The sequence below is a fragment of the Crassostrea angulata genome, chromosome 6 (assembly GCF_025612915.1).
Source record: "Crassostrea angulata isolate pt1a10 chromosome 6, ASM2561291v2, whole genome shotgun sequence".
Lineage (NCBI taxonomy): Eukaryota > Metazoa > Mollusca > Bivalvia > Ostreida > Ostreidae > Magallana > Magallana angulata.
This window is the reverse complement of record NC_069116.1, coordinates 23,813,590-23,840,177: the sequence shown is the minus strand read 5'-3', so window position 1 is coordinate 23,840,177 and position 26,588 is coordinate 23,813,590. Positions and strand designations below refer to the sequence as shown.

Here is a 26,588-nt window from a genome sequence, read left to right as displayed (position 1 = left end):
TTAAAGTATCCCACTTGTGAACCGTATATCATAATCCGCCTGGAGATTTCGTTCATATTTCATTGAGTTGCATATTCATGTAATGATTAAAATTCTTTTTCAAAAAATAAATAAATTATAAAAAAAAAAAAAAATTATTTTTTTTCCCTCACATATTTGACTTATTTTACCTGTACATGTACTTCTTATCCATCATGCTATTTATCATAATCAAATAATTTTCTGCTGGTTTTAGAAACTAGGAATATTTTCCATTTCTTCCAATGAGTCCTCGGGTGGGGTCCTTCAAGACCAATGTCTTTCAGTTGTAGCGGTTTTTAACCCCACCTTTGCAAATTAATTTGTCATTTATTTAATGATTTTTTTCTTCTTTACATTATTGTTTTCAATTTAAACAATACAAATCGGGTTCATTGAATAAACGACCTTTAACGCAATCTGTTGTTCTTTTTCATTGCAAATGAACTTGGACTGGACATGTTAATTGATGCAAAATGACAAAGTATTTTGAACATGGTTGTTAATGAGCATCCCCCTTGCATGCATAAAAAAATTATTTTACAAGCTTGACTTACAAAGAGATAATAATAAAACACACACAAGTATATTATTACAAAATTTGTTGCCAAAAATGATTTTATTTACAATAAAATTAGTTTGAGGAAAAACCAGGAAAATATGATTTATAATCTTTAATTAAAAATCAATCAAAAGTCATTGACGTTTAAATTTCATGAATATATTGGCTTAATATATTGGCCTACGAATAAGCTAACCATGTTATATTTCTTTGTCTGGATGTTGAACTTTCTGAATAAAAAAAAATTCGGTCAAACATATCTAGTTGATGATTAGAATACGTAACATTATATAAGAAGTGAAAGACCTTTTTTTCTATTTACAAAGCTTGATCTTCATTTTAAAGCTGCATAGTGTGATTTTTCTATCATTAAGTATAAGTTAATTATTCATGCGAACCAATTCTTCTAAAAAGTTATAAACTAATCCCAAGTTACACGTGTAGAATCTGTTTGTAATAAAATATTGAAATATTTAAAATATTTATTGGGGCTACAAATAACAAAGTGCATGAAAATACAGTTTAAAAGTATAAACAGAGTTCACCTGTTAAGCCCCCCCCCCCCCCGTCCCGTTTGCATAGGTTTATACACCAAGTATTTAAATATGCATAGTTTTTAAATACAAACTCCATACATTTTTAACACATTGTACACCTGGGTTTATTTCTGATTATAACATTATGGTTATTGAAACCCGCCTCAACGTATAGGGTCTTTACGAGGGGCGAAATCAATCCTTTTCATTATGAATATTCACAGATTCTTCCTAGGAAAGTTTACTTTTTATATACATGTACATCATTTTAAAACACTATTTTATTCATAGAAATTGCCGTATTGCCTTAGTGTTTAAAAAAACTACTGCATTGCTTACATGTGTTAAAGCTATACACGCTATAATTTGCGTCAATTTTGAATAAAGGGGAAAATGTTTGTGTTTGATTATTAATAAAAGTTACCTTTATGCTGTTAATTATAATGCTCAATTCGATCACGTAACAAATATATCAAATATTAAACAATAAAAAATATTTATTTTCCTGCCAGGAAAGTAATGCCTCCTCGTGAATATCAATCTATCACGTGATATCGACAGCTAAATTTAGTCTATCATACCACAACTGGTGAAGGGTCAACATCTTCATAATTCTGATAGTTTCACAAAGAAAAGGATATTTTCAGTAAAGCATAAATTTGTCCGATATACGAGTACAAACAAAAGAAAAAAATACAAGCCTGTGAGTAGATATGAATACTTCCTTTAAAAAAATGACGTAGACCTGTGTTTTCCCCTATGTGCTATTTATAGATCCTATAAGTGTTAATGCAGAAGTAAGGGTATCGTGAATGACAAACGTATTTTACTCATTATACATGTATGTATTTCAAATTAACAACTGTTAAGCATATTAAAAATCAAGTTGGATATTTAATTAGGCAAACAATAACGACCACCTAGTTCTCCGCGGACATGCGCAATGAGGTCGGTTTCGCTCTTCCTTCATCAATATTCATGAAAAGGTATATTTTCCTGGCAGGAAAATAAACATTTAAAAATCTATATCTTTGTAACGAGATGGAATTCACCATTGTAATTTACAGATTAAGGATAACTTTTATAAGAAGACAAACACATGCGTTTTCACTGTCATTCAAAATTGACGCAAATTATAGCGTGTATAGCTTTAATTTACACGTACGGAAAAAAATCCATTGCGATCCAGCGTCCAAAAATATGATTTCAACCAACCAACCAACTTTAATAACATTCTTATTGGTGAATTTCATGTATGTATGAAAAACGTTTGTGGAACAAGAAAATGTTAATTAACTGAAAGTTGGCCCACGGACAGTAAGCGGCTGAGACTGCAGGACCATGGCCTCCAATAAACTATGGATGAAACGCGACAGCGTGTGTCGTTAGGTACAACAAAGCAGGGGTTTTACTCCGATGTTGACCAGTACATAAAATGATAAAAGAAACTTTTCTGCATGCCTAACCACAGTCTAACAAATCACTCACATTATATCATTTAATTTGTGAGGCTTTTCACTTTCCCTCGGAGTAAGATTAGGACTCAGAGTGTCATGAGTGCGTCCACTAACATGACCCGTGTAACAGGGTCAATTATTATTTACAGTATTTTAATTTTCCTATAACAATGTTTTTCCACCGACTATTATAACTATTCATAAATGGTTATTGTTTTCAGTAGTAGCTATAAGTATTAGAATCATTCGTGAAAAAAGGAAGACCAAAAGATACTAATCTTGATATTTTAGTAAAATGACAATTTTGAGAAGTCAGTTTTCAAAAACGAAATTTACGCGATATTTCCCTAGCTGGAAGCCAAATACGTCTTTGTTGACTTTTTCAGTGAATACCCCTTCTGGTCAGATATGACAATTAAAGTTTATATTTTATGTCAAAAGTTTGTGTCCATAAATAGTAACATCGTGATCCCATTCTGCGCACAAGTTGATGCCGTCATAACAAATTAACTCTCATTAACTGAACACTGTTACCTCAAGCTCAAACATATAAAAGAAATATAAACCTTGTTAATTTGTACAGATTATATTAAGCTGAATAAGATGCAACAGGTATTTATTGCAGTTTTAACGGTGTTTTGCTTTGGGTCTTGTTTCGCCCAGCAGCAGGGTAAGTTAAATACTTTCTGAGATTTTATAAAATTGGTACCTCAAATTAACAAAACTCGTGAAAAATGTTCTTTACTTCAATCAAAAGTGTTTAAATAATGCCAGCAAAATTACAAAATTAATTTTTAAAAAAAATGTCAATTTAGCTATAGGTGAAGAACAAACTTAAGGAAAAACAATGATATTCATACTATTTTATAATATTATACATTATTTTTTGCTTTTTAGTCAATGTTAAGTGTTTACGGTACATACATTCAAGTGCCAAAAGTATGTCAATTTTTCTTTTCTCTATATATTTAATTGAAAATCAACATCTAAAAAAGAATTATTTAAAGATAACCCGTAGATCGATTTGGATGATAATGATAAATATCCAGTTTTCTCTAGTTTTTTGGTATAATTTTTTTCCACCCCTTTGTTCCAGAAATTTGATATAAACAGATTATTTTGCTTGCATTTGCAAAGGATATAGTAGAGCTCTAAAATAATATTTTGATGTTGCGTTTGAAATACCAAATTTTACAAATGAGTAATCAAAAAACTATTTCCAATGCATGTCAAAACGTACAAATTAAATCTGTATAATTCAATATATATATTTTTTTCAAAATCTGACATCAGAAAACCTTTGAAACATTAGCTTTCTTTTCAATGAAATATGGAGGGAAAAGGGAATAAATTGACATACTTTTAGCATATGTGTACATATAAAATTTTTTCCCGTTTTGTAATTAAATCTCAATATTCATCAGGTCCAGTTTCACTGTGCGGCCCGGTAGGGAAGCTTATTCTGTGCCAGTGTTCTGCGGAAGGGTGTGAGGAGGGACAACTACCTATAGGATTATGTCCCAGTCTTCCAATGATGCCCCTCCCTCCCAGAATGCAATGTTGTCCTCCAATGTACGTGATGTACTGTTCACAACAGAAAAGATCCATGGCCAATAGAAGAGCGGGAGGACTGAATAATTCGCTACTGTCTCAAAGTTCCAAGATGTCTCCAGGCTTGTAATTTGATCAATTTCTTTAATGACAAACAGTGGACATTATAGTGAGAGTATCTGTGTGGCTACAGAAACACAAGCGTTCACAGTTTGAAGGAAAATCCCCGCTTTCGCAAGACGTTTTAAAAGTAATTGTGCCACCCAAAGAAACGATATTGTGTTCTTGTTAGGAGTTTGGGGTGTGTAAAATGTCGATGATGTTTTAAACCATAACTAAGTAAACAGTTTTGTTTTGTAATAAAGGCTTTTTCATTTTTAGTACCGGGTATCTTACACTGCATGCAAATAACATCATATCATATCATAATGTCTCTTTAATTTGTGCTTCAACATTAGGTGTGCTGCACTGTATCAGTCCTAAATACTCACTTGAAACAGCATTAACAAGACCTTCATTTTATTCGGCGGATGTCAGAAAAGTATGTCTTTCACCAAATAAAATAATCTGACGGTCACCATGCATATACAATGTTTTTCTGACATCAATCGGCTACCGTATAACAACTTTGAAAAAAAAAAAAATTAAAACTTGTATGGGCAGATCTTGCATGGACATATGAAACATGTACATAGTTGATGAATTATTATCCAAATAAAGATATTCGTTTAAATGTAAAATCCTTATTTTATAAATATTTTTTAGAAAATAAAGAATTTTACATATTTCCGACTGACAGAAATAAAGATTCTCGCTGAATACCTTATTGTAATATTTATATCTATTGAAAATTTTACTTTATAACAAAGTCATTTCATAACAAATCCAAATGTTGTAAAATTTGAAACATTGTTAAATGTCACAAACATAAACCAACTTACCAATATTTGTAAACAATAAAATACTTTGTTATATTCAGTAGTATATTCTCAATAATAACTCTATATAGACGAATAGTCAATAATTGTAATATTAGCTCGTCCGAAAAATATTGACCGGTCAATATTTTTTTGATATTGACCGGCTAAGAATAATATCTAGAGAACATTCCCTCTATTTCAAATAATCGGCTTACGGGCGGTGGAATATCACCAGTGACCGTTTGATGCTGAGGATAGTTTGAAAATGAACTTTGCACAAAATTGAAATCGTGAATTCTTTGTTGAGCTGAGAAAATTACGGCGATCTGTTTTCAATTAGGCCTACTTTCTTTAATTTTAGTTTGTTTCTTCATAAAACAAAACAAATGTTGACTGTGTTTTCGGGCAACATTGATTATATTAGCCCCCTTGGGACGAAAATATTGCCCTCCGCTTCGCGTCGGGCAATATTTCGTCCCTCGGGGGCTAATATAATCAATGTTGCCCTCAACCCCAGTCAATATTTCTATAATATATGCTCTAGTTAGCTCTCTTGGTTAACGTGATCATGCCTGTACCAGTGATTTTCATATATTATATTGTAGGTTGTACATATTGTACATAAGTATTTTCTCTTCATTGTAAATTCAGTTATGAGAATAAAGTTCATTGTCATTGTCATTGTCAACATGGACTGTAATATCCCATATACAAGATTTTATGACGTCCTGGAAATTAATTCTCATTTGGTAAACTGTGTTACGTCAAGTTCAATAGTGACTATAAGATGCAACCAGAACCATAAGCAACCATTTTTGCCACTAGTGGGACTTGTTTGATTAAACGGTGTGACTGAAATTGTAAGGCCATGCAGTGCTAGTGAATTTATGATATCTTTTGTGCATGTATTGTGTAAACAAATAGGTCCTCCTGAAGCGCTGCAGATTCGAACGGGATGTAATTTGACTGTAAGGTCTCTACGGCCGACGTAAAAAAAATTTAACTTATAATTTAGTTTAAAAACTTTTAAAAGAACTTTTTGATGTTAATGAAGCTTTTGAATACTATATTAATGTGTTGCTCCTTCACTTGATAAATATTGATACTTTTTACTTAATTATAATTACATAAGATAATTGTACGTCTTAATCGATTACTTATCAATATCTGTTTTGTTTAATCAGTATAATAATGTTTGTTGGACATAAATATATAAAAAAAGATAATCTTTTGTTTAACCGTAAACGTCCTAGGTCACATTTATGTCTGCATTCAGCATTCCTCAAAAGATTCAATAAATAATAAAACTGTCTTATTCACGCCTGTCTTTTCTTCATTATGAATTGCGCGAACTTTCCGCAAACATGCATAAACATTAATCAACTTTTAAGCTAGACCATCGCCCCCCGAAAATCTGACTGCCACCGTAACCGAGATATCAAGCGTCGGCCAAAGTTACAAATGGGTTACAGGTGAGAGAGAGAGAGAGAGAGAGAGAGAGAGAGAGAGAGAGAGAGAGAGAGAGAGAGAGAGAGAGAGAGAGAGAGAGAGAGACCAGCCATAATTTAATTTGGATCAATTTTAAAAGATAATTGCAATAAATTTTATATTCTAAATTAAGAATACAGTGTGACATTGAATGACAATTTTAAATTAATTTAGTATTCTTCGCAGAAATTCATTTCTTCCAAACTCGACAAATCAAATAGCGATATCTAATGTTATTTAAAAACATATTTGACTAAGTAAAACACATATAAAAAAAATCAAAGCCAAAAGATGAAACAAATTTTGAAACATAAAGCCACTTTTCAAGTTAATATCCAAAACCATGATGGTTTAAATAAGAATCACCAAGGGAACAAAATTCGTTGTCTTTTTATGATGTTTACGACATTTATTTGCCACATGTATGCACACATCGCACCAGTTCACACTGAAAAATAAAAAGTAATGTCGTCAAATGCAAGTCCAGCAAAATTTACATATAAACGATATTAGTCTCCCACCGCGTCCATTGGTCAGACACAGTGGACAGGATGCATCACTTACTCAGTCTAGGTCTACTCTTGATCTGTGTGGGATTTTGTATTCCTCAATACCAGTGGCAAGGTATTTTATTCAAATATCATTGAAAATGTCATTTATATCTGAAAACCATTTTTTCAAACAAAAGATTCCCAATCATATATTCAGATGAAAACCGTATCTCTATTCAAAGATAAAATCAAACCCTTAAGTAAACTTGCTTTAATAATTTTCAAACTTTACTAAATGACACAAGAAGTATCGTATATTTTCATTGATAAAAACACGATCTTTCTTTTGCAAAAAATGTTTATGATGTGCAATGGGCAATAAAATAAAGATTGAAAGATATTATTTGTTGTTCAAAACCAAAAAAAAAAAAAAAATATAAAATGAAAAGACCCGAGTTTTTTAAGGCAAAAGAGTGATAAGAGCACCAGACATTAGTTTGCATTATAGAATTAGGGTTTTTAGTTGCGAGTTCGATACCACCAAAACTTTGGAATCTATTTTTTCTTATCTTTTGTTAAAATATTCTAAACGGAATTTAGTTAGAAATTTTCCTTTTTTAAACTAGTATTACTACATATCAAATATTCTTAATTGAAAAAAAAAATATTTTGAAATTGTATTTTACGACTAAACCAAATGGGCATTTGCGCTATCTTATTCCCCCATCTTCTTTGGATACTATATGTATGTGTACAATTTCATCAATATATTTAAAAGTATGCATGTTTTGATGACCAGTTCTTCGAACATTCACTTGAACAACTTGAATCAATTTTATTCAATAAGGTAGCGTTGCAAGTAACTAAGGATATATATGATTTCAGCACCTAAAATACAGATACATATGTCCGTGCACTTAATTTTAAAAAGGAGCAGGTGTGGTATAAATCGTGAAGACAATTTCCGTAAAGAAATTCTTTTTTTCGAAAAAAAATTAAATAATGGTTCTATGACGGCTAAAAGGGTTCAGTATTGATTTCATGTTCAGTTTTGGAATATTTCACTCATATCTTGTGCGACATTATCTTCTGTTTCAGCAATAATCCGCCTCATTTACCCTTGATAAAAAAACCCATCCCATCCCCCCCCCCCATTAAAAACCCATATTTTTTTCAGTTAAGCCAATTTATTATAGAAAGTTAAACATCTATATCATAAATGCATGTTGCAGCTTCGCCCGTTTGTGACAAACAGTTTCACCGCTTTAAAGCCAACCCATCTATAGAATAGCCCGAAGTGCGCATCTGACGTCTAATTTATCATAATACTTAACATTAGGGGCATTTATATTGCCTACAAATAAGACAAACTTCTAAATAATGATCATCATTGAAATCATTTCATATTCGCCACAAAGCACAGACCTTCAACTACACCAGCCCTTGAATACATGACATTATTAAATTGTACCTCATCTAGAGTTGTTCCTTGCTATGATGGGGATTGCTGATGACAATAAAGCCTATAGCAATGTAAAAGATTTTACATTAGAGAACATAAGAAAAGAGACACTGACAATGCCAAATTGATAATTGCATGGCATATGGACGATCTTGATTTTGTTATAATTTTACCTCACCTATGCATAAGGCTCTGCTGAGATGTTTTACTCCGTTTAAATTTGTCTGCCGTCCGTATTTGTCGATGTCCTTGGTGTCAATTTGCTCGTTTCATCTCTTACTCCAGAACCACTAAGTCAGTTTCAACTAAGCTTGTCACAACGCATCCTATTACAAAGAACTTATATTTTTATTTTGCTCATAAAAGTTTAACCCCAATCCCATTCTTTCTCCTTTAACAGGGCTATGTAACCGAACGATGATAATAATAGTAGATCGAGATGTTTAAAAATCATATTCTACAGAACGAAAGCCAAATGTTCATATAAAACATTTAATTACAGTTTTTCTCATATACGGTGAATTGGAAAATATGAATAAGCTTATTCATTTCATTTTTTTTAGATTATACAGGTCAAGCTTTTACTGGCTATAACATTGACCTTAACACTGACAATAGCCTTGACTACAACCCCGGCTCCAACGCAGGTTATAACCCAGACTACAGCCCTGGCTATAGTTCCTCCTCTAACGACGGATTTTGCGGTTTCCTTGGAAAATTTCTAATGTGTCAATGCACGGAAGAAGCCATATGTGAGGAGAACCTTATACCTTATGGCTATTGTCCAATGCATCCCATGATGCCGATGGTGCGCACGCAATGCTGTCCAAAATCCTATGTAATGATGTGCTCTCAACAGAATAACCCCTACGAGACTCAGGGGGGAAGTTACTTTCTTATGATGCAGTCCGCAGCCAATAGAGAGCTCTGAAACTTGATTGTGATAATACAATCGAAGATTCTTATAAATATACATTTATTTTTTTTCGAGATTCAAAGTGTGTTCGATTATAAACAGTTGATAAAACAACTAAGTACCAGACTTATACTGAAAAATCTTTGTCCATATTAAGTATGGAATTTTAAGGATGAAATTATTTGAATAGTCACATCGTATATCGTTTTAGAAAAATACCTGTATCATATATAAAATGTTGTAAAATTAGTTTGGTTGAAGTCTATGCATGAAAGATATTAGTGCAGATCCATCTTAGTATATAAAACAATTTAAAACTCATCTAATCTGGTTTCATTTTCTCCATTAAAAACAATGGAAATCAAATGATTTTTTCAAAAAACAAAAGTCATTCACCTTGTGTTTTTCATTTGGGAAAAAAATTTAAAACGGTCCAACTTCTGTTAGAGTGAAACTTACACGCCCTTACACGTAGAGGCGACAGCTTACAGTACTAATGTACCTGTGTACATGTATGTTACTGTATAGTTTATCTATGTAATTATGATGTTGACAGCACGCAACTTTTCTGTGACGCACTTCCGGAAAAAATAATGACGACATGTCTGTTTATACCTTACATAAAACCCCCCAAAACAGTAAAAAAAAAAAACCAAAAAATTGATAGTTTAAACAGGAAGACAATATTCAAAAAAGTTATACTATAGTGTTTGGTCTATAAACTTTAGAAATAACTGATATAATGGGACCTCTGTATTGTGATAAGTTAAGTCAAATAAAATATGGCAAACTATAATATATATGGCAGGAGCTTCGAACAACATCTGCAGTGTCTGTGCTTGACTACACACTGCAGATGTAAATACAATGACAGGAGAACATCAAGCCCCCCCCAAAAATTTCCACTTCCTTAACAGTTATTCAACGCTTTCTGCTAATTAATGTTTAACTCGACAACACGTGTTGCATCATAGCCGAGGGACAGCTTCGTTACAAGATGAAGATGTTTAAATGTAAACCTAAAATTCATCTTGTTTCTGTATGATTTCGGCAGCTACTATATACATAGTATCTGTCAACATGCTCCAAGGTAGATTTAAATGTAACTTAAAGGTATCGTACATTCGCTAAATTTAATTATTTCAAGCATGCCTCTTTATTTTAAATTTCATAAACAATCATTTGAACTGTTACAGGGCAAGTGTAATTATCTGTAGTTTATCCACAGTTCAGTACAATTTATACATGTATTATACACACTGTAGTTTTCCAGATACTTGTACTTCCAATATGTTAACTTCTGTTTATAGGCGTCGGAACCGGGGGGGGGGGGGGGGGGGGGTGTAATCCTTTTTTTACTGTCAAGATTTATGATAAGGTCACTCCCCCTTTTAATTTGCTTCCGACGCCATTGCTGTTGGTATGTGGCCTACGATCTGACGTGGAGAAGAAAGATGACCAAAAGAACAAACAGTAAATGTTCAGTTTAAACACATGGCACACTTAGAGGTCAGTGTAATGACATACTACCGCTATCAAATTAACGGCGTCATATTCACAACAATGACCCCGAACACCAAATTAAAAAATCCTCAAAAATAAGAAAAAATATATGTTATTATCAAAAAGTTTTAATAAAAAGTTGCAGGTCTATTAAAAATTTTATGAATTTTGTACACCTTTATATTAAAGAACAACTCGCAATCGTACATTCATACTTTTTTTTACACTCTCTCTTCCTTCAGTGATGCTGGAGTAAATGCCATGGGCAGTAACTCTGCAAATTTGATCTTTTTAGATGCGTAGTCCGGTTTCACCATGTAGAAATCCATATCCAAATTAAACTGTCAAGAATATCGATAATGACTTGGTTAAATTACGATCTAATCACGTCTAGCATGATCATTTACAAAGTGGTACAAGTTCACTCAGCCATAACAGCTAAATTTTATTAATTTCCCTTGCTTTAAAACAGACGTAACATTCAACCCTGGTACTTCTCAACAGTTTTTACATCATAGCGAGTGATTAGCTAATATTCAGATGATGTAATACATGTACCTACTGTATATACACCAAATTAATCCTCTTACCTCGGCAACAACCTGTCGACATGCTCCGCAGGGTGCTTTAAAGGAGTCTTTGATATCACTGCAGAAATATAGCAAGATGACATGCAATTAAAAGTTCAACTGGAGATGTTTGAAGACCTTATTTTTCATGACCGGCAATCCTACATGACTTACCAACACACAGCCATCGCCCTCAGTTCTCTGTGACCTTGAGACACAGCGTTCGTTATGGCAACACGCTCTGCGCAGACGCAGAGACCATACGAAGCGTTTTCTACGTTGACACCTGCAGTCAAAAAAATAGAATTATGCTAGCAAGACTGTTATTCCGTTATTTGAAAAATACAATCATAATCGACAATACTTAAAAAAAAATTATAGTGTGTTTCGCTAAAAAAAAACACCAACAGAAAATGGTTTACATGTACAATACATTTATAAATGTTGCATATTACGTAATGGCAAAGCTGTACGAAACATTGATATTGAGATAAATTCAATAGAAATTAATTTCAATCACGGTTTCAGGATCCGGTGCCATAATATTATTTCACCATTCCATTCCTCTTGGAATAGTGAGACTAAAATAAAAAGCGAGCTCGTCCGCCAGATGTATTGATAGGTTTTGGAGTCTGGAAGACATGCATATGAAGATAAAGGATAAAGAAAACCTTGAAGATACCGATGCATTGCCGATACCTGTAAAAATCTGGTTCGAAGAAGTCAGCACCGCCGCCCCCACGTGGAAGTTGCTATAGGGACAATAGGCCTTGTCCTTGACCTCTACGGCAGCCTTAACCAGCTCCTTATAAGGCGACTCTGTAAACGTTCCAAACAAACATAGTTCCAAATGTCAAGGCCGTCATTACAGTGATCTATTTTGATCGCATTATTGATTTTCATTGAACTTTTAACGATGTTCAGGTAAACTAAGTTATAAAAAACCAAAGTTTAAATCGAGGTGTTTCATAACGGAGTTTAAAAATCAAAGGAATTCCACTGACTTTTTTTTTCACCAGATGTCGTTTGACTTGTTTGAATGTTTTCTAAAAATTCACAGGTAAAGTGCATGTTTTATATCATTATTTCAATATTCAGAAAGAAGAAAAAAATTATAGTACCTCTAAGTTTCTGATCGACTACCTAGAAGGAGTTTTTTTTAGTGAAGCTTACGTGTTTCGAATATTATGTGCATACATATAGATATAGATCTTGAGATTTAAAGAACCAAACAAACTACAAGCTTTAATTTTGTATTTAATTTATTGTTTATGTTTTTAAATGTGTTCTGATTCTTTGGCTTTCAAGTATGCATGTTGACAAGATAGGGCTTAACAATGAAATAGAGTATAAGATTCACGAAATACATGTATACCATCTAAGACATCTTTCTGTCACAGCATTATTGACGAAATTATCACTGGTCTTACCTCGTTCCCATTTAAGTGTTACTTTTGTTTAATCTCTGCGTTGGTTAAAAGAGAAAACTTGGTAAAATATATAGGTTACGCATATATATGGAGATGAGAAGGTAAGCCAAAGATTACTAGATAGTTTAGATTTAAACAAGATTCGCCAACATTTCAAACCGAAAGTGAATTTGAAGGGTAGAAATTGATAATAATCGATGATGTCATATCTCTCCCTTAGCCCTTTGTTCGTATTTTCCCGAACATTAGAAACATTGTCGGAATATAGCACAACATATCCCGTTGAAGTGCATTTGATTTATCTAATGCAACCACATGTATTTGAATTATGGTCTAGGGGAATGGCATCAGTATGCACAGTTCGAGTGGAAACCACATGTGTTTGATAGATTTGCTCATAATGTAAGCAATGTTTAGGGCAATTCAAAGTCCTGATCAGAAAGTATAATTCGTAGCAAACCTATCTTCGGAATAAAACTATATTTACCTAAACTTTCCACATTCATTGCAGACGCTGTTCTCCCACCGGAAACAAGATTTAATGAGAGTATATATTTTGACCCGGTGAGCACATCTTATCTCATCCGCCAAGCAGAATGTCAATACAACGCAAGCCTCGAAACAAACAACAAAAGATAAAGGTTAACAAATGGCGCGAATGAAAGTGAAATATAAAAACTGTTTGGGTCTCATTAAAATACAAGATTTTTGAAAAAAATTCAAACCTCTTTAAAAGAAAAAAAATACACGCAGGGAGGGTCGGGGGGGGGGTTCCTAACACATCTGTTTTCGAGTAGATTTTATGTAAACCGGAGTTTACTAGCTGGTTTGGTTTTAATAGGAAAAATTTTGAAAGTAGAAACCGTTGTTATGGGCCTGACTTTCGAAATTTAAGCTTATTGGTATGATACGTTAATGGCTTTAAAATGCCATGTTGTAAATTTAGAATTTACCGAGTGGTATTTACTACAAAATTTACATGACAATTGACAATTGTCATGTTGTAAATTTTGTATTTACTACCACTCGGTAAATTCTAAATTTATAACATGACAAAAAATGCATAATTTATCATAATTAATTCAGTTAAAATTAATAAACAAAAATGTACAAACATCTTAATGTTTATGTAGACAATTACTTTCATTTGAAAAAATTATGAATTCAGTAGCCATTTGAAATTGACAATTTTATTTGAAATTGACTGCTTGTTTTTTTTTTTTTTTGTTTTTTTTTTTTATTATTTACTGCATCAGCCAAACAATCAGAAACAATCAGTTTTGCAATCAGCCAGCAAATTCCAAAAATCTTTGAAACTCACCTTTTAAGAGTCTGAATGGTAAACAAATCAACCATCAGATCCACCTTAAACTTTAAGATATGATTTGCTTAGCTTTAGTTTATTAAGGGGGGTGGACTATATGTATATATATTTATTTTTATTTGTTTATTTTCTTATATTGTTATTTTGTCTTTTTCTAAAGGGGATCAATGCCGTCTAAAAATGGCCACGGTCATCGAGCCCCCTTAAAAAGGGATTAATTTTATAAAACTGCTAAGTATGTGGAGACGTCTCTATGACCCCTTTCAGTCTGCAGCTAGTCTTTCTCATATAAATTATGGCCGAAAGAAATGATATACCGGTAGCTCACGGTTGATATAGATGACCGGGGACACGTGAACTTACAATGTGTGGTCTCAGCTAGCTTGAATTAAAAATGTATTTATGTTTAGCAGAGTTCATCTCATAGTTAATTGTACAAATACTATCTTTCTATTCACTTACATGCATACATTACAGTCATGTTTACTAGTTCATGTCATGCACGTATCTAGAGGGGGCTCGGGGGGGGGGGGGGGGGAGTCCGACCTGGAAAACAAGATTATTATCCCCCCCCCCCCCGAAAAAATTCTGGATCCACGCATGCATGAAGTACACATATAAAACGCTGATAATGCAATACATGACTGTATATAAAAGTTGAAATTTATACTTTTGGTTTTCTTTTCGACAATTCATATATGATCATATTTCATTATTTTTTTAGTTGGGGTCCGTTAAATAATTCATTGTCAGTAATGCCACCTCATCATTTTTGTTGTTGTTGTTTATTTCCTCTTTGTGCTTTAATTTCAAACGTCATAATCAAGACAACGAAAAAGGCGAATCATATTGATCTATTTAAAAATCCGAAGAATTTTTTAAAAACCCTGCTTTTAGGTTTATTACAGCAATGTTTTCCACATTTGAGTACTCTAGAGTATTAAAGCTTGCTTCATTGTCCGTATGGTAAACATATTGAATTCATATAAACTGACGATGATTTGTGAGAAGGTGTCATCTTATGCATTGTATTAACCTCTTTGGTTTAGAAGGAGAGTCAATCGCCCGACCGTTCGTTCTCATGATAAACGTTTGGAATAGTTTATAAGAAATTTGTTATGTATGTGCTCCATGGGTGAAACAAAACAGCTTCTCCCTAGCAAAACAAAAGAGTATGCTTTTGCTCAACCTTTTCAAAATCAATTGCCTCTGACCTCCTTCCGATTCTACAAGATTTTCTGTACTAGTATATGATATAAAAGTGTTACCGATATGTTATGCATTAAAGGAATGAGGAATCATTCTTTGAGTATCATCTGGTGATAATTTTGGTATGGGCATGGTCAAATCTGAATGGTTTTATGATAGATTTGATCACGCCCCGACCGAAATTATTACCTCATAATGTTCAAAGAATGATTCCTTATGGCCTATATTTATATAATTTTCAGCAATTGCACGAATAAATATTAGAATATTAAATTGACACATTTATGTGATTTTCTATTTCTTTTAATTATGAAAACCCTGCATGCGCCCCAACAGTACGTCATTTGAATTTATTGGTCTGTACATTACAAAACCAATTCGTAGTGTTATCACATAGACGCTAAAAAATATAAATACATGAAGTTTAACTGCAATGTATAGCAATCATACTTTAACCCCTTCCCCCTTAAAATATCAATTATCTTTGAATCATTAATACATAATATTAATGTATATAAGTAATATATATGTAATAAGATGTCTGTCATCTTTCGTCATATCGACATTGGTTTGCACATATATATACATATACTATGCACTGTTAAAGGTTGGACATGTTTAATTATTACTCTCTTCACCATTATAATGTGTACTTTTATCATTTCCTCGCGAGACCTGTTGGGGGTTATATTACATAGCTTACGGCAAAATTTGCTAATGGTTCGGTGTGACAGTGTACAAGACATTGCTTATCAATAGGCATTAACCTCGATGCTTTAAATGATAAAACTTTGCACACTTCCCTGGCATTATAATAAGTCTCTATTCAACGTTAATTTATAGATGGATTTTTTTTTGAGATATCTGAAATTATGGAGTGGATGAATATCAAATTTTATGTGCAACTTAACAACACAACATGACAATCGAACAAATTAACTTAACTTGATGGGTTGACTTTCATTATATCTGGTGAAAACTAAAAGAAAGATATTGCAAATCAAGACATTTCCTATCGCAAGGGATGCTCTGCTTGGAAGTACTCTTGTACTTGCTATAATTGTAAATGAAGCGATCTTATTCAATATCTGGTTTTGGTTTAATTATGAAAATTCAATAAAACGTGCATAAAGTTTATTTACTCAACACATGCTGAATAACTTTGATAAAAATAACCAATGTAAACACATGTAGAATAGAAGAAACAAACAAGAATTTCGTGATGCAAAAAAGTGTTAAAATTTACTTTGAATGATTGGTTCTATATCGAGGTCTCTAGTGTTTTTCTTTAAACAATTTCATCAAATAATATACTTGCTGGTATTTTCTGGGCCATGTACAATTTAAAGTAAGTACACCCATCTTCGTAACCGCCACAACTGGATCTGTAATTCCCTTTAATGTTGAATCCCTTAGATACTAAAAATCTCTGCATTCTGTCACCGACAATAATACAATCTTTTTAAATACCATATATCTAGCATTTTTAGTTTTAATAAAACATTCAATATATTACAAACATGTATTTTAGTTTTTACACCTCTACAGATTTATTGGAACTAGATTCTTAAAAAATTATATTTTGCATCCTCAATGAATTTATAATAAAACAAAAAGGGCAGAATGCTACGCTGTTTTCAACTCTCTTTGACTGAGCTAACGCAAAGCATTTCACGTTAAGTTGAACACTGTATTTTTCCTTTACAAACATTAATGTCACGAATTAATCTACTCTATTGATAAAGACAAGGTAGTTTACTCTTGGTTAAGTTTTTCAAAGGAAAACAACCAAAAGAAAACAAAACAATTACAAAGCACGAGATCAAATCAAATCGTTGTGCATATTTGGTCCATGCACAAGTAGATCACTGCAAATGCCGTGGATCCAAATGATGCTCGGTTTATAAACGCCTTTTCTTATCGAACACACGCTTGAAACTGCTATCTGAAAGAAAAGCTGATCAGCTCACACCCAGGCCGTTCGCGTCGTTTCACATCAGCTATCAATAATTGGCTCTGCAGTGATTCGTTTCAATTCGTTGCATATTTGTCAAACATCGTCAAATCATGAACACATATTTGGCGCCAGGTCGTCAGTTGAAATAAGATTCGTTGGTCACGTGTTCCTGTGGGTTTACAGGCAGATTGTGCTTCCGTAGAACGCTATTAGAATTCCGAACTGAAAATAAAACAATTTTTCATTTTTTTTTTACAGACGATAAAGATATCATAGAGCTGTCATGTAAATTTTTCATGTAAATTTTGAATTTTCCGGGTGGCAGTAAATACAAAATTTACAGCATGACTGCCACCCAGTTAATTCAAAAATTACAACATGACAGAGCTATCATATCATGGATAAATGACTGAATTCAATTACTAGTACATTAATGTGTTGTTTTTATCACCTGACTCCATTTTTAAAGCGGTGATGGGACAATAGTATAAAAAGAGATGGAGAATTATATGCACCAGAACAAATAAAAATGGTCTGAAATATGAAACAAAGCCACACAATAATGTAACATAAATATACATGTACATTATCATGAATACTATTCATACAATTGATTGAAAGTTCAGTACTTGTTTTAGTAATTGAAATAGAGACATGTACATTTTTAAAAAAATTCCTTAAAAACATACAAAATCACGGGCCATTCTCATTTACCGAAATATTCTTTCGCCAAATTTTCCTAACGAAGTAATGAAAATCGAATAGAAAATCCAGTTTGCATCAATTCACTCCTAATGCTCGGCTCTGCCATTGCGGGCTGGCTCTCTAGACCTGAGAAATAGCATTGATTGATTCCCAACGATTTCCGTGTGTAATTGAAAAAGATTATAGACAGTAAACATTTCACCGCTTGTCTACTTACTTTGGGCTTGTGTATGGGGAAGACGTATAAATTTTATTAACCAGATTCTCAGGCGCATTTTTTTCTTCTAATATTCGATTTCTTCCGTGTGGAAAACTTTCATCTTTCGCGCATAATTTTAGAATTTTGCCACCCCCCCCCCCCTCCCGTCCGAAAAATGATAACCAAAGAAATCCTTCTATTTATAAAAAGAATAAACACCTGCTCTTGTTCACTGGGAGTTAGTTTTCCTTCACGTCTGCCATTCATTATCCCAACTGCTATTTGAACATGTAAGCTTGCTTGTCATTTGTTTTTATCTAAGAATCTTACCATACTTCTACGAGAAATTGCACATCTTTGATTTGCTTGATCTCATTTATTTTACCATTAAACGTTCATGCGCGGATTTAGAAGGAGGTCGGATTGGTCTGGACCCCCACCCCCTCCCTGGAAAAATCAAATTTTTTAAATTCATATACATTTATGCAGTAAAACTATAACATAAGTATGCCTTGGACCCCCCCCCCCCCCCGGCAAACTTATATATCCCTCGCCATCACACCCCCCTCCCCGAAAAAAATCTTGACCCGCCCATGAAATTCATAAGAACGTGATATGAAAATAGAACATACACAAATATTGTTTATTAAGTATATCAAATCACCACGTTCATTTCATTTCTACCATTTATCCTAGTATAGGAGAAAAAGGAATAATAATGAAAAAAAATAATGAAATGATCACAAACACGGAGTAAATTAAAAGCTTATGTCCAATCCTTTCTTTATTCCAGAGAAAGATCAAAACACGTGGCTACATTTTACTTTACGAGGAACATAAACATTAATAATAAAACTAAATTGTGACAAGGCTTAATTTCAATATCTTTTATCACTTCAGGGGAAACATCTTCAACTTAAGCATTGGAGAGATTTTTTTAATATCTTTTTTATAATAGAACACTGTCTCATATTCTAATATTATGATTATTTTTTTTATCAAATATTTATGCCTATTTATTTCAAGCTACCCCAGGACTACCCGTAAGTTTTGAGAACATAAACAAATCCCAATTGCGCATCAGAAAGCGGCAGAATATAAAATGTCAGGATAGAATACAATCAGGCCAAATCTTCAATAAAAAAGTTTTTATATCATTTAATACAGCCATTAAATTTTGTGATAATAACGGGATGCCTGTCCGTGCGAGATCCGATTCACGTTACGTAAATCTGCGATAACATAAAACTGTCAGCTTGGCCTCAAAGTTTACATTACCTTTGTCGTTGATATCATCGGACATATTGAATGAGATTCCTAACAACACACAGCTGAACACGATGAAGAAGATCGCTACGGCCCCGACAATCCGGGCGATCCGTCTCCGCCTCAGTTCCGATGCGTCGACTCGTTTAGAGTAAGAGGAATTCTGGGTAGACGGCGTTTCCTCAAATAGAAATTCCGATATTTCTACCCGCTCTGATGACAAAACTACTATTTCGTCATGAATTGCATCGTTCATGATCACAATAATATTATGCAAACAATTAAAGTCATTCACATATTAATATTTACCAAAAAGTTTTCACCAGTATCGCAACGGCCATACTGTACTTAATAGTTCCTGATTTCGGTCTTTTACAATTTATGGAATCTTTAAAGAACACCATGAAAAGTGAAGCGGGCGCTCTGTTGTTGGGTGGGTTCCATCATTAATCTGTACGGAGGCGCTGGATCAGTCTAACTTTGGTTGATTTATGAACATTGATGAGTAAAGTTGAGAAGTTTATCTTTAGTGGTACGCCACAATCGGCCGTTTCTATCGATAGTGGTGTGCGCAATTGGAAATCTGGTCAATTTCTCCAAGAGTCTACTCCTCTTTGCCTAACCTTTTCTCGCGTATACATTTTTGCTGATTTTTTTTTCTTTCGATGAGCTCTGTGTGACGAAGCAAGATGGGGTTTCTCAAGTAGAGGAATTTTATTTCCGGTTTGCTTATATCGAGTGAAGCCCAATTAGAACTTAGATGTTGTGATTTGATATTGCTGGCAGCTTTAATCATGTACGTGATATGATTTGCCGGCATGTTTATAGCATATTAGGAGCTATTTTGATTGTTCGATGAACTTTTAGTTCAAAAGCCAATTTAATTTCGGCGACGTACTCTTTCTTTCTCGCAGAATCTCGGTTTGTTTTATCATGAGGATTTGAAGTTGCCTGATCAAAAATAAATTGACTACAAAAATATTTGTTCGCAAATATTCTCATAGTTTGAAGGGTTATTTATTCTGTTATTTTGGCAACATATCGCTTGCGATGGGAAAATTCGATTCTATAGTCCTGTATTGAAGTGTTGCTTTCATTTTAAAACAAACTAAAGTTAAAAGAGTTAGACTATTTACGTCACTAGCTGTTTGATCATGCCACATAACGGCACTACAGAACCAGCTTACCTATCGTTTGTCTAACCTTTTCCCTTTTCTTCTGTATCTAAGAATTAATTTACCTCAAATTAATAACGAGAGTTTTTGATGCCAAAAAAACACACTTTAAGAAAATCGTGTTCAGCTGATGAGTTTGGCGTAACGTTGTGTCGAAGGTTACACAAGAGTTTAGTACAATATAACTTGTACAAAATGTACTTGTTTCATACCCAGGTTATTCACATGGAGCATTGATGACTGTGGTGCATTAAAAAATCACATGATTTTCAAATTTAACAGTTGTTTTTATTTTGATTTTATTAAGATATCTAGTTTGTCAGTATTGCCTTAATTTATTGTATTGAATTGGAATTAGTGTAAATTTGGATTCTGATCATCGCACTTAAATTAATACTGACATATGCTTTAAAGTGTAAATCAAATTTAAAAAAAATTAGTACTTTGGGAATTGGATAATATGATTTAAAATAAACACGTATTCTTATTTCAGAACATTTTTAAAGAGCTTCTTGCACTCGCAATTAGAATGATTTACTTCAAAGAGATAAGAATCACCATTCTAGCATTAAACATTGATTTAGAGGCTAAGAATTGTTTTCTTGAACTGTTCTGAGGTGAAAATCCTAAAACATTGATAATCCAACAAGATACAAATAAGAAAACATGAAGCATTTAAGCATAAAAAGTCCTTTTATATATATATATATATATATATATATATATATATATATATATATATATATATATCGATCTTAATCGGTCAGTAATCATTTAAGAACAATAAACAAGGGTTCTTTAGAAAGTGAATTTTATCAAAGCGAAATCTCTTTTTCTTTCATTAAATTACATTGTAAGTTCTCTTTATGCATATTTCGTTTCTCAATTTATATACTTAGTAAATCAAAATTAACAGCATTAAAAAATGGGAGTGGGGGTCGAACTGCCAAAGATTGCCCATATGATAAACCCTCAGGGACATCAATCCCAGGGTCCTATGCGTCACTGACTCACCCATTTCGTCAATCTTAGAAGTAAGAGTGAATGACACTCCCATCAGTGCGAAGCACACTGCCAGTAACAGGAATGCTATCAGCGCCACGCAGCGGGACACTTTCCTATTTTCCGTTTCCGCTCTTGGTTTCTCATACTTCCTACTTTGTCTTAATGGTTCCTTTGGCAAGTCATCGGCAAGTATAACCTTCAACACAATTGTACTTTAATAAATTTCAATTAAAATCTAGAAACACGCATTAAATCAATCTTACCACCTACTTCTTGAGGTACTGAGACGCATTCTTCTTAATTCAGTATCAAACGATTTGTAACCTCAAGTCAAAAGGTAATTAAAGCAGACGTTAAAAATAATACCAAATCAAGCAAGTAAAACACGCCCGAAATTTGACCCCGTTACCTCGGCGATGAACTCAATGGAGTCTTCCGGTTGAGTGCTGCTGCTAAAGGAGTCGTCTGCGAGGATGATGGCGCGATGTTCATCGCTAGAGGTGGAAGCTTGGTGACTGAGACACTGGGTCATTTTGGTCATTTTATTTGAAGTTATCTTTTTATTTTTGAGTTTGTTCTACAAAAAGATATCAAAACGATTCAAATTAATTATTTACGATATATTCTTTGTATTCGAGTGTAAAATGTTCACGAAAATCTCAAATTCAATATAAAAGGATATGTAGAAAGTCATGAGTATTTTAAAACACTTATATTGCTTAAGTGTAACGATGTTGATATGAAGAGGTAACTAAAAATGGAATCTCTCTTTTTTTTTTTTTTTTTTTTTTTTTTTTACACTACATGTGTGTTAGATTTTAACAACCTAATCTATTTGAACACACGTGGAGCAATCATATGATCAAAAGATTTTCTCCAGAATGTGTCAATTCTTTCCATGGAAGTTTTCAGAGGGAGAATATTACTAGAAATATAATAGTATATAGTAAATAGTACATAGTAGTACTGCTAATCTTATTTTTTTTTATTCTATCGAGGGTGGAGACATTCCATTTCCGCTAGATAATGAAAACAGTATTTATTTTTTTACTGTTTACTATAATAACTTGAGTTGTATAGTGAAAAAGCATTTTCCTTTAATTTTTTGCACCTAACGCCAAATCGATTGGTTAACCATTTGATGGGTCGCTTGCCAATTTCAACTACTGTTTCGCCCTACCGTTAGAGAACACTTTATGCTATCTACAACGATTTACAGTTTTACGGAATACCATTAAATATTGATACAGAGTTTGTTTCCTCGATTGTAAACCATATCGATCGCCTAGTCCAGATTAGATCATATATTCATTTATCAAGGCTACGGTGTAATGAGCACCCATTAATAATGATGATAGGATTGATCTTAATTGAACAAAGGAGATTTTTTTTTTATCAAGACACTGTCATTGTATTTTATCATATTATGAAAAACGATTTGAATACAATGATATATCAAAGTATAAAAATTTAATTTCTGTGAGTCTATAAAGAATATTCCGGTCTCGCTTTATAAAAAGACACTTTTATTAATCATTTAATCTTATACTTTTTACTTTTTACATTCATTTGTCTTGAGTATGATATAGAAAGGCGCAACTCCATGTTCATTTTGCCTAAAATACTCATCTAATATTTGCAGCAATAGAGTTGTACTTTTACTGCAGGGAATGAATATCAATATTTTATAATTTTCAGTAATTTTGTCTCGGCGTTTTGACAAGAAACAACAATTTCATGTGTTTCTCTATTTTAAAAAACCGTTTTATAATAGTATGATATTGCTGAATGCAAATAGAACTTGGATTTTAGAAGAAAACTGAGTGTTTTTAATTCGCTATGTGTCTGTTGTTTTCCAATACTCTCAGAGCTGTGTTTATATCTAGGCATACATATACATGTAACAATTTCGGTAACGTAAATAGATATGCTCGTCATTTTTTTTTTGCTCAATTTTTTTAATGTTTTTTTTTTTTTTTTTTTTTTTTTTTTTTTTAAAGGGTATCCTTTATAAAATAGAATATGAAAAAATGATCAAAATATATCAACTGGCCTTATATTTCTTTATTATTTCGATTTCTATTGTCTTTTCCCCCACTGTTTGATGAGGAATGCGTCATGTTGTAAATAGTTAATTTACCGGGTGGCAGTAAATACTTGACAACAGTTGTCATTTTGTAAATTTTGCATTTATATACTGCAACCCGATACATTTAACATTTACAACACGACAAAAGAGTTTTTTCGTAAATTGTTTTATCTACTGATGATATTGACATATTACTTGACAAATCGCATGATGTATACGTACTTGTATACATGTATAGATAAAAGAGGGCCTGTAAAAATACTCAGTGAGTCGAGTTCGACAATTTGAAAAAGAGTTGCACTTTGTGCAAAATGGTATTAGAACAAGTACTGTTCTTGATTTTCAAAAAAAATAAAATCCTTTAATACAATCAGGTAATAAAAAATCTTATCGAATGGTACGTTACAAAAAATGATAAAATTGCAATGTTTGGATTCACTGGTATTTAGACAACATTCACTTTTTTGAGACGTGAATTGTAATTAAGATTAAAGATGAAAATTCGACCTTTTTTGCCAGAATTTATGATAACAATAAAATAAGATAAAATATAAAGAAAAAAAAAAAAAAAAAAAAAAAATATATATATATATATATATATATATATATATATATATATATATATATATATATATATATATATATATATATATATATATATATATATATATATATATATATATATCTCCTTAAAATGCCACACTAGGTAACTGATTAATTTGTAAGTGTGAATAATAAATAGCATCCTAAGCAAGACAGGACATGTCCAATTGGGTGATAATGGGATATCAAAAAACAATCATGATGATTATGAGATAACTAATAACAATAAACCAGATAAATGGGTAATTGTGAGATATCCGTTTAGTGTCAGTTCGGTTAATTTTTCACTCAACACCATATAAGGGTACAAGAGGTACATAAGAAGACCAAACATATATACATATATACAATATAATTGTAAAGGTCAAGAAAGTAAGTGGGGTGAACGAACAGTATGATTAATTTTTGAAATAAAGAAACACAATTTTCTTATGTAATATAATCAACTGAAGACATGATTTCATAGATCTTTTTAGTGTTAGGAGAAGACAAGTAAAATTCATCTAAAAACTGACTTCGTAATTTACTTAATGCCTTGCATTCTAATAAAACATGAAATTCAGCACCAATTTTGTTACAATTACACAAATTACAATAGACGTCGCGCACGTTGTTGGTGTTAATTTTGGTAACGTAAAAAAACGTCAAAAACGTCATTTTCACTCGTCATTATCATAACGTAATGATACATTTCATTAACCACAACATACAAATAAATTAAAAAATATGACCTTTAAATTGATTTTTTTTTCCACATGTTAGGGATTTTATATTTCAAAACTGTTATATAAATAAATATTTGTAAGAAATATCAATGTTCAAAAGCATGTGATTCGCTCACAGCTTTCAATTCTTATTCATAAATTCTTAAATGAATTTCCTCTGAAATTAGTCATATATTATAAATAATAGCTCTTGATTCAAAAATGATATACAAAACTCCTTCATTCCCGAGTCTGTTCTACCCTTCTATGTTTCCTTTTTTCTTCATTAATGTTAATTCGTAGTGTAGCAGTCAAAGATCCCGTTGAAATAATCAAAATACATGTTCATCGTCACATCACGTTTAACGTCATTGCGTCATTTTACATGTACCCATGTCGTCTATATCTTACTCGTAAAAATAAATTAATTCGACCGGTTAAGTTCAGATATTTATCATCAATTTTGTCTTTAAGTTATTATTCCTATATTTTATTATTATTATTTTTATATTTTGGTACCTTCTTCACAAAATAATTTGTAGTTATTTATAATTTTCTCTAGAACTGTTTTTATGAAGAAAAAAAAACCCTGCACACACACTGCATGCCGTAACGTTTAAGACCTTGTGTCAGTTTACGTACCCGTGACATATAATGTTGACATCATTTTTTTTCTAAAAATCAATTATTTTTATTCGCAATGCTTGTATATTTGGCATCAAATTGTTTGAGAGAAAAAGCACATTTCTTACTGCGATTCATTTTTGTGAATTTTCTGCGCGACTTTTTAAAAGAAGTGTCTAAGTTACTTTCTCTTTCATTGCCTATGTAGTTTAATGTGTTTTTATGAAAGTGTGACATTTCATGTTGACATTCTAAAATGTTTCTATTAAGAAAATTTGCGGACACATTTGCTTCTTTTTAATGGCTATACAACCTATGCAAACGCACATTCTAAAATGATTTCTATTATTATGAAATATAGCCAACATTTTTTTTTAATGGGCATGATACTTGTGATCGCCATGCTACGCATAACGTTCGACTGTGAAATATATCTCTTGTGACACGTGTCTTGAATAAACTCCAGCATAACGAATTTTTTTTGTATTATTGAAAATTAAATTATTATAAAATATATATTACGAAAATTTTACACAGAAACAATTTCTCTTTATTAAAAAAGTCATATATTAAAAAAAAAACTTCAATAGATCATTGCAAGTTCCTGAATCACAATTGATATTTTGGCAATTAACTCATCTTGCCCTGGCCATTTTGGAGGATTTTTTACGCATCTACAACTCCATTCTGAGAATTCTTTGATCCGGCGTCGATTTCTGGCATTGATTACATCAAAAACATTATGACGTATATCTGTTACATTATCAAAATAATTAGTCCATTAAAAATTTCCCTCCCAAAATGAAAGTTCACCGAGATAATGTA

General features: G+C 32.4%; 3 protein-coding genes and 1 long non-coding RNA gene across 6 annotated transcripts in view; 1 reads left to right on the top strand and 3 right to left on the bottom strand.

The window, feature by feature from the left end:
* Positions 1-6,844: 6,844 nt before the first annotated feature.
* Positions 6,845-9,039, bottom strand: LOC128186736 (uncharacterized). The gene is made up of 3 exons (XR_008243976.1): positions 8,664-9,039; positions 8,495-8,546; positions 6,845-6,980 (listed from the first exon to the last, which is right to left on the bottom strand). It is a non-coding gene; the product is annotated as an uncharacterized LOC128186736 (long non-coding RNA).
* Positions 6,972-9,722, top strand: LOC128186735 (uncharacterized). The gene is made up of 2 exons (XM_052856605.1): positions 6,972-7,156; positions 9,049-9,722. Exons 1-2 carry the CDS (start codon positions 7,084-7,086, stop codon positions 9,414-9,416), a joined length of 441 nt encoding a protein of 146 aa, XP_052712565.1. The 5' UTR covers positions 6,972-7,083; the 3' UTR covers positions 9,417-9,722.
* Positions 9,723-10,818: 1,096 nt separating this feature from the next.
* Positions 10,819-13,523, bottom strand: LOC128189614 (cytidine deaminase-like). Of its 2 annotated transcripts, XM_052861284.1 has the most exons (6): positions 13,391-13,523; positions 12,173-12,292; positions 11,648-11,759; positions 11,495-11,552; positions 11,120-11,245; positions 10,819-10,837 (listed from the first exon to the last, which is right to left on the bottom strand). In XM_052861284.1, exons 1-5 carry the CDS (start codon positions 13,407-13,409, stop codon positions 11,126-11,128), a joined length of 429 nt encoding a protein of 142 aa, XP_052717244.1. In that variant the 5' UTR covers positions 13,410-13,523; the 3' UTR covers positions 10,819-10,837; positions 11,120-11,125. The 2 variants fall into 2 exon arrangements, with proteins under 2 accessions (XP_052717244.1, XP_052717243.1); XM_052861283.1 differs by lacking the exon at positions 10,819-10,837 and having other exon boundaries at positions 10,993-11,245.
* Positions 13,524-16,553: 3,030 nt separating this feature from the next.
* LOC128189874 (uncharacterized) overlaps positions 16,554-26,588 on the bottom strand; it is an 11,999-nt gene continuing 1,964 nt past the window's right edge. The window contains exons 2-4 of one of the 2 annotated variants that reach the window (XM_052861657.1): positions 22,153-22,320; positions 21,753-21,939; positions 16,554-17,615 (exon numbers count right to left, since the gene is read on the bottom strand). In XM_052861657.1, coding sequence (XP_052717617.1) covers positions 17,530-17,615; positions 21,753-21,939; positions 22,153-22,284 — 405 coding nt within the window. In that variant the 5' untranslated portion in view covers positions 22,285-22,320 and the 3' untranslated portion in view covers positions 16,554-17,529. Of the gene's footprint in view, positions 17,616-19,575; positions 21,222-21,752; positions 21,940-22,152; positions 22,321-26,588 lie in introns of those variants that run through there. The other variant, XR_008244286.1, reaches the window with a different exon arrangement.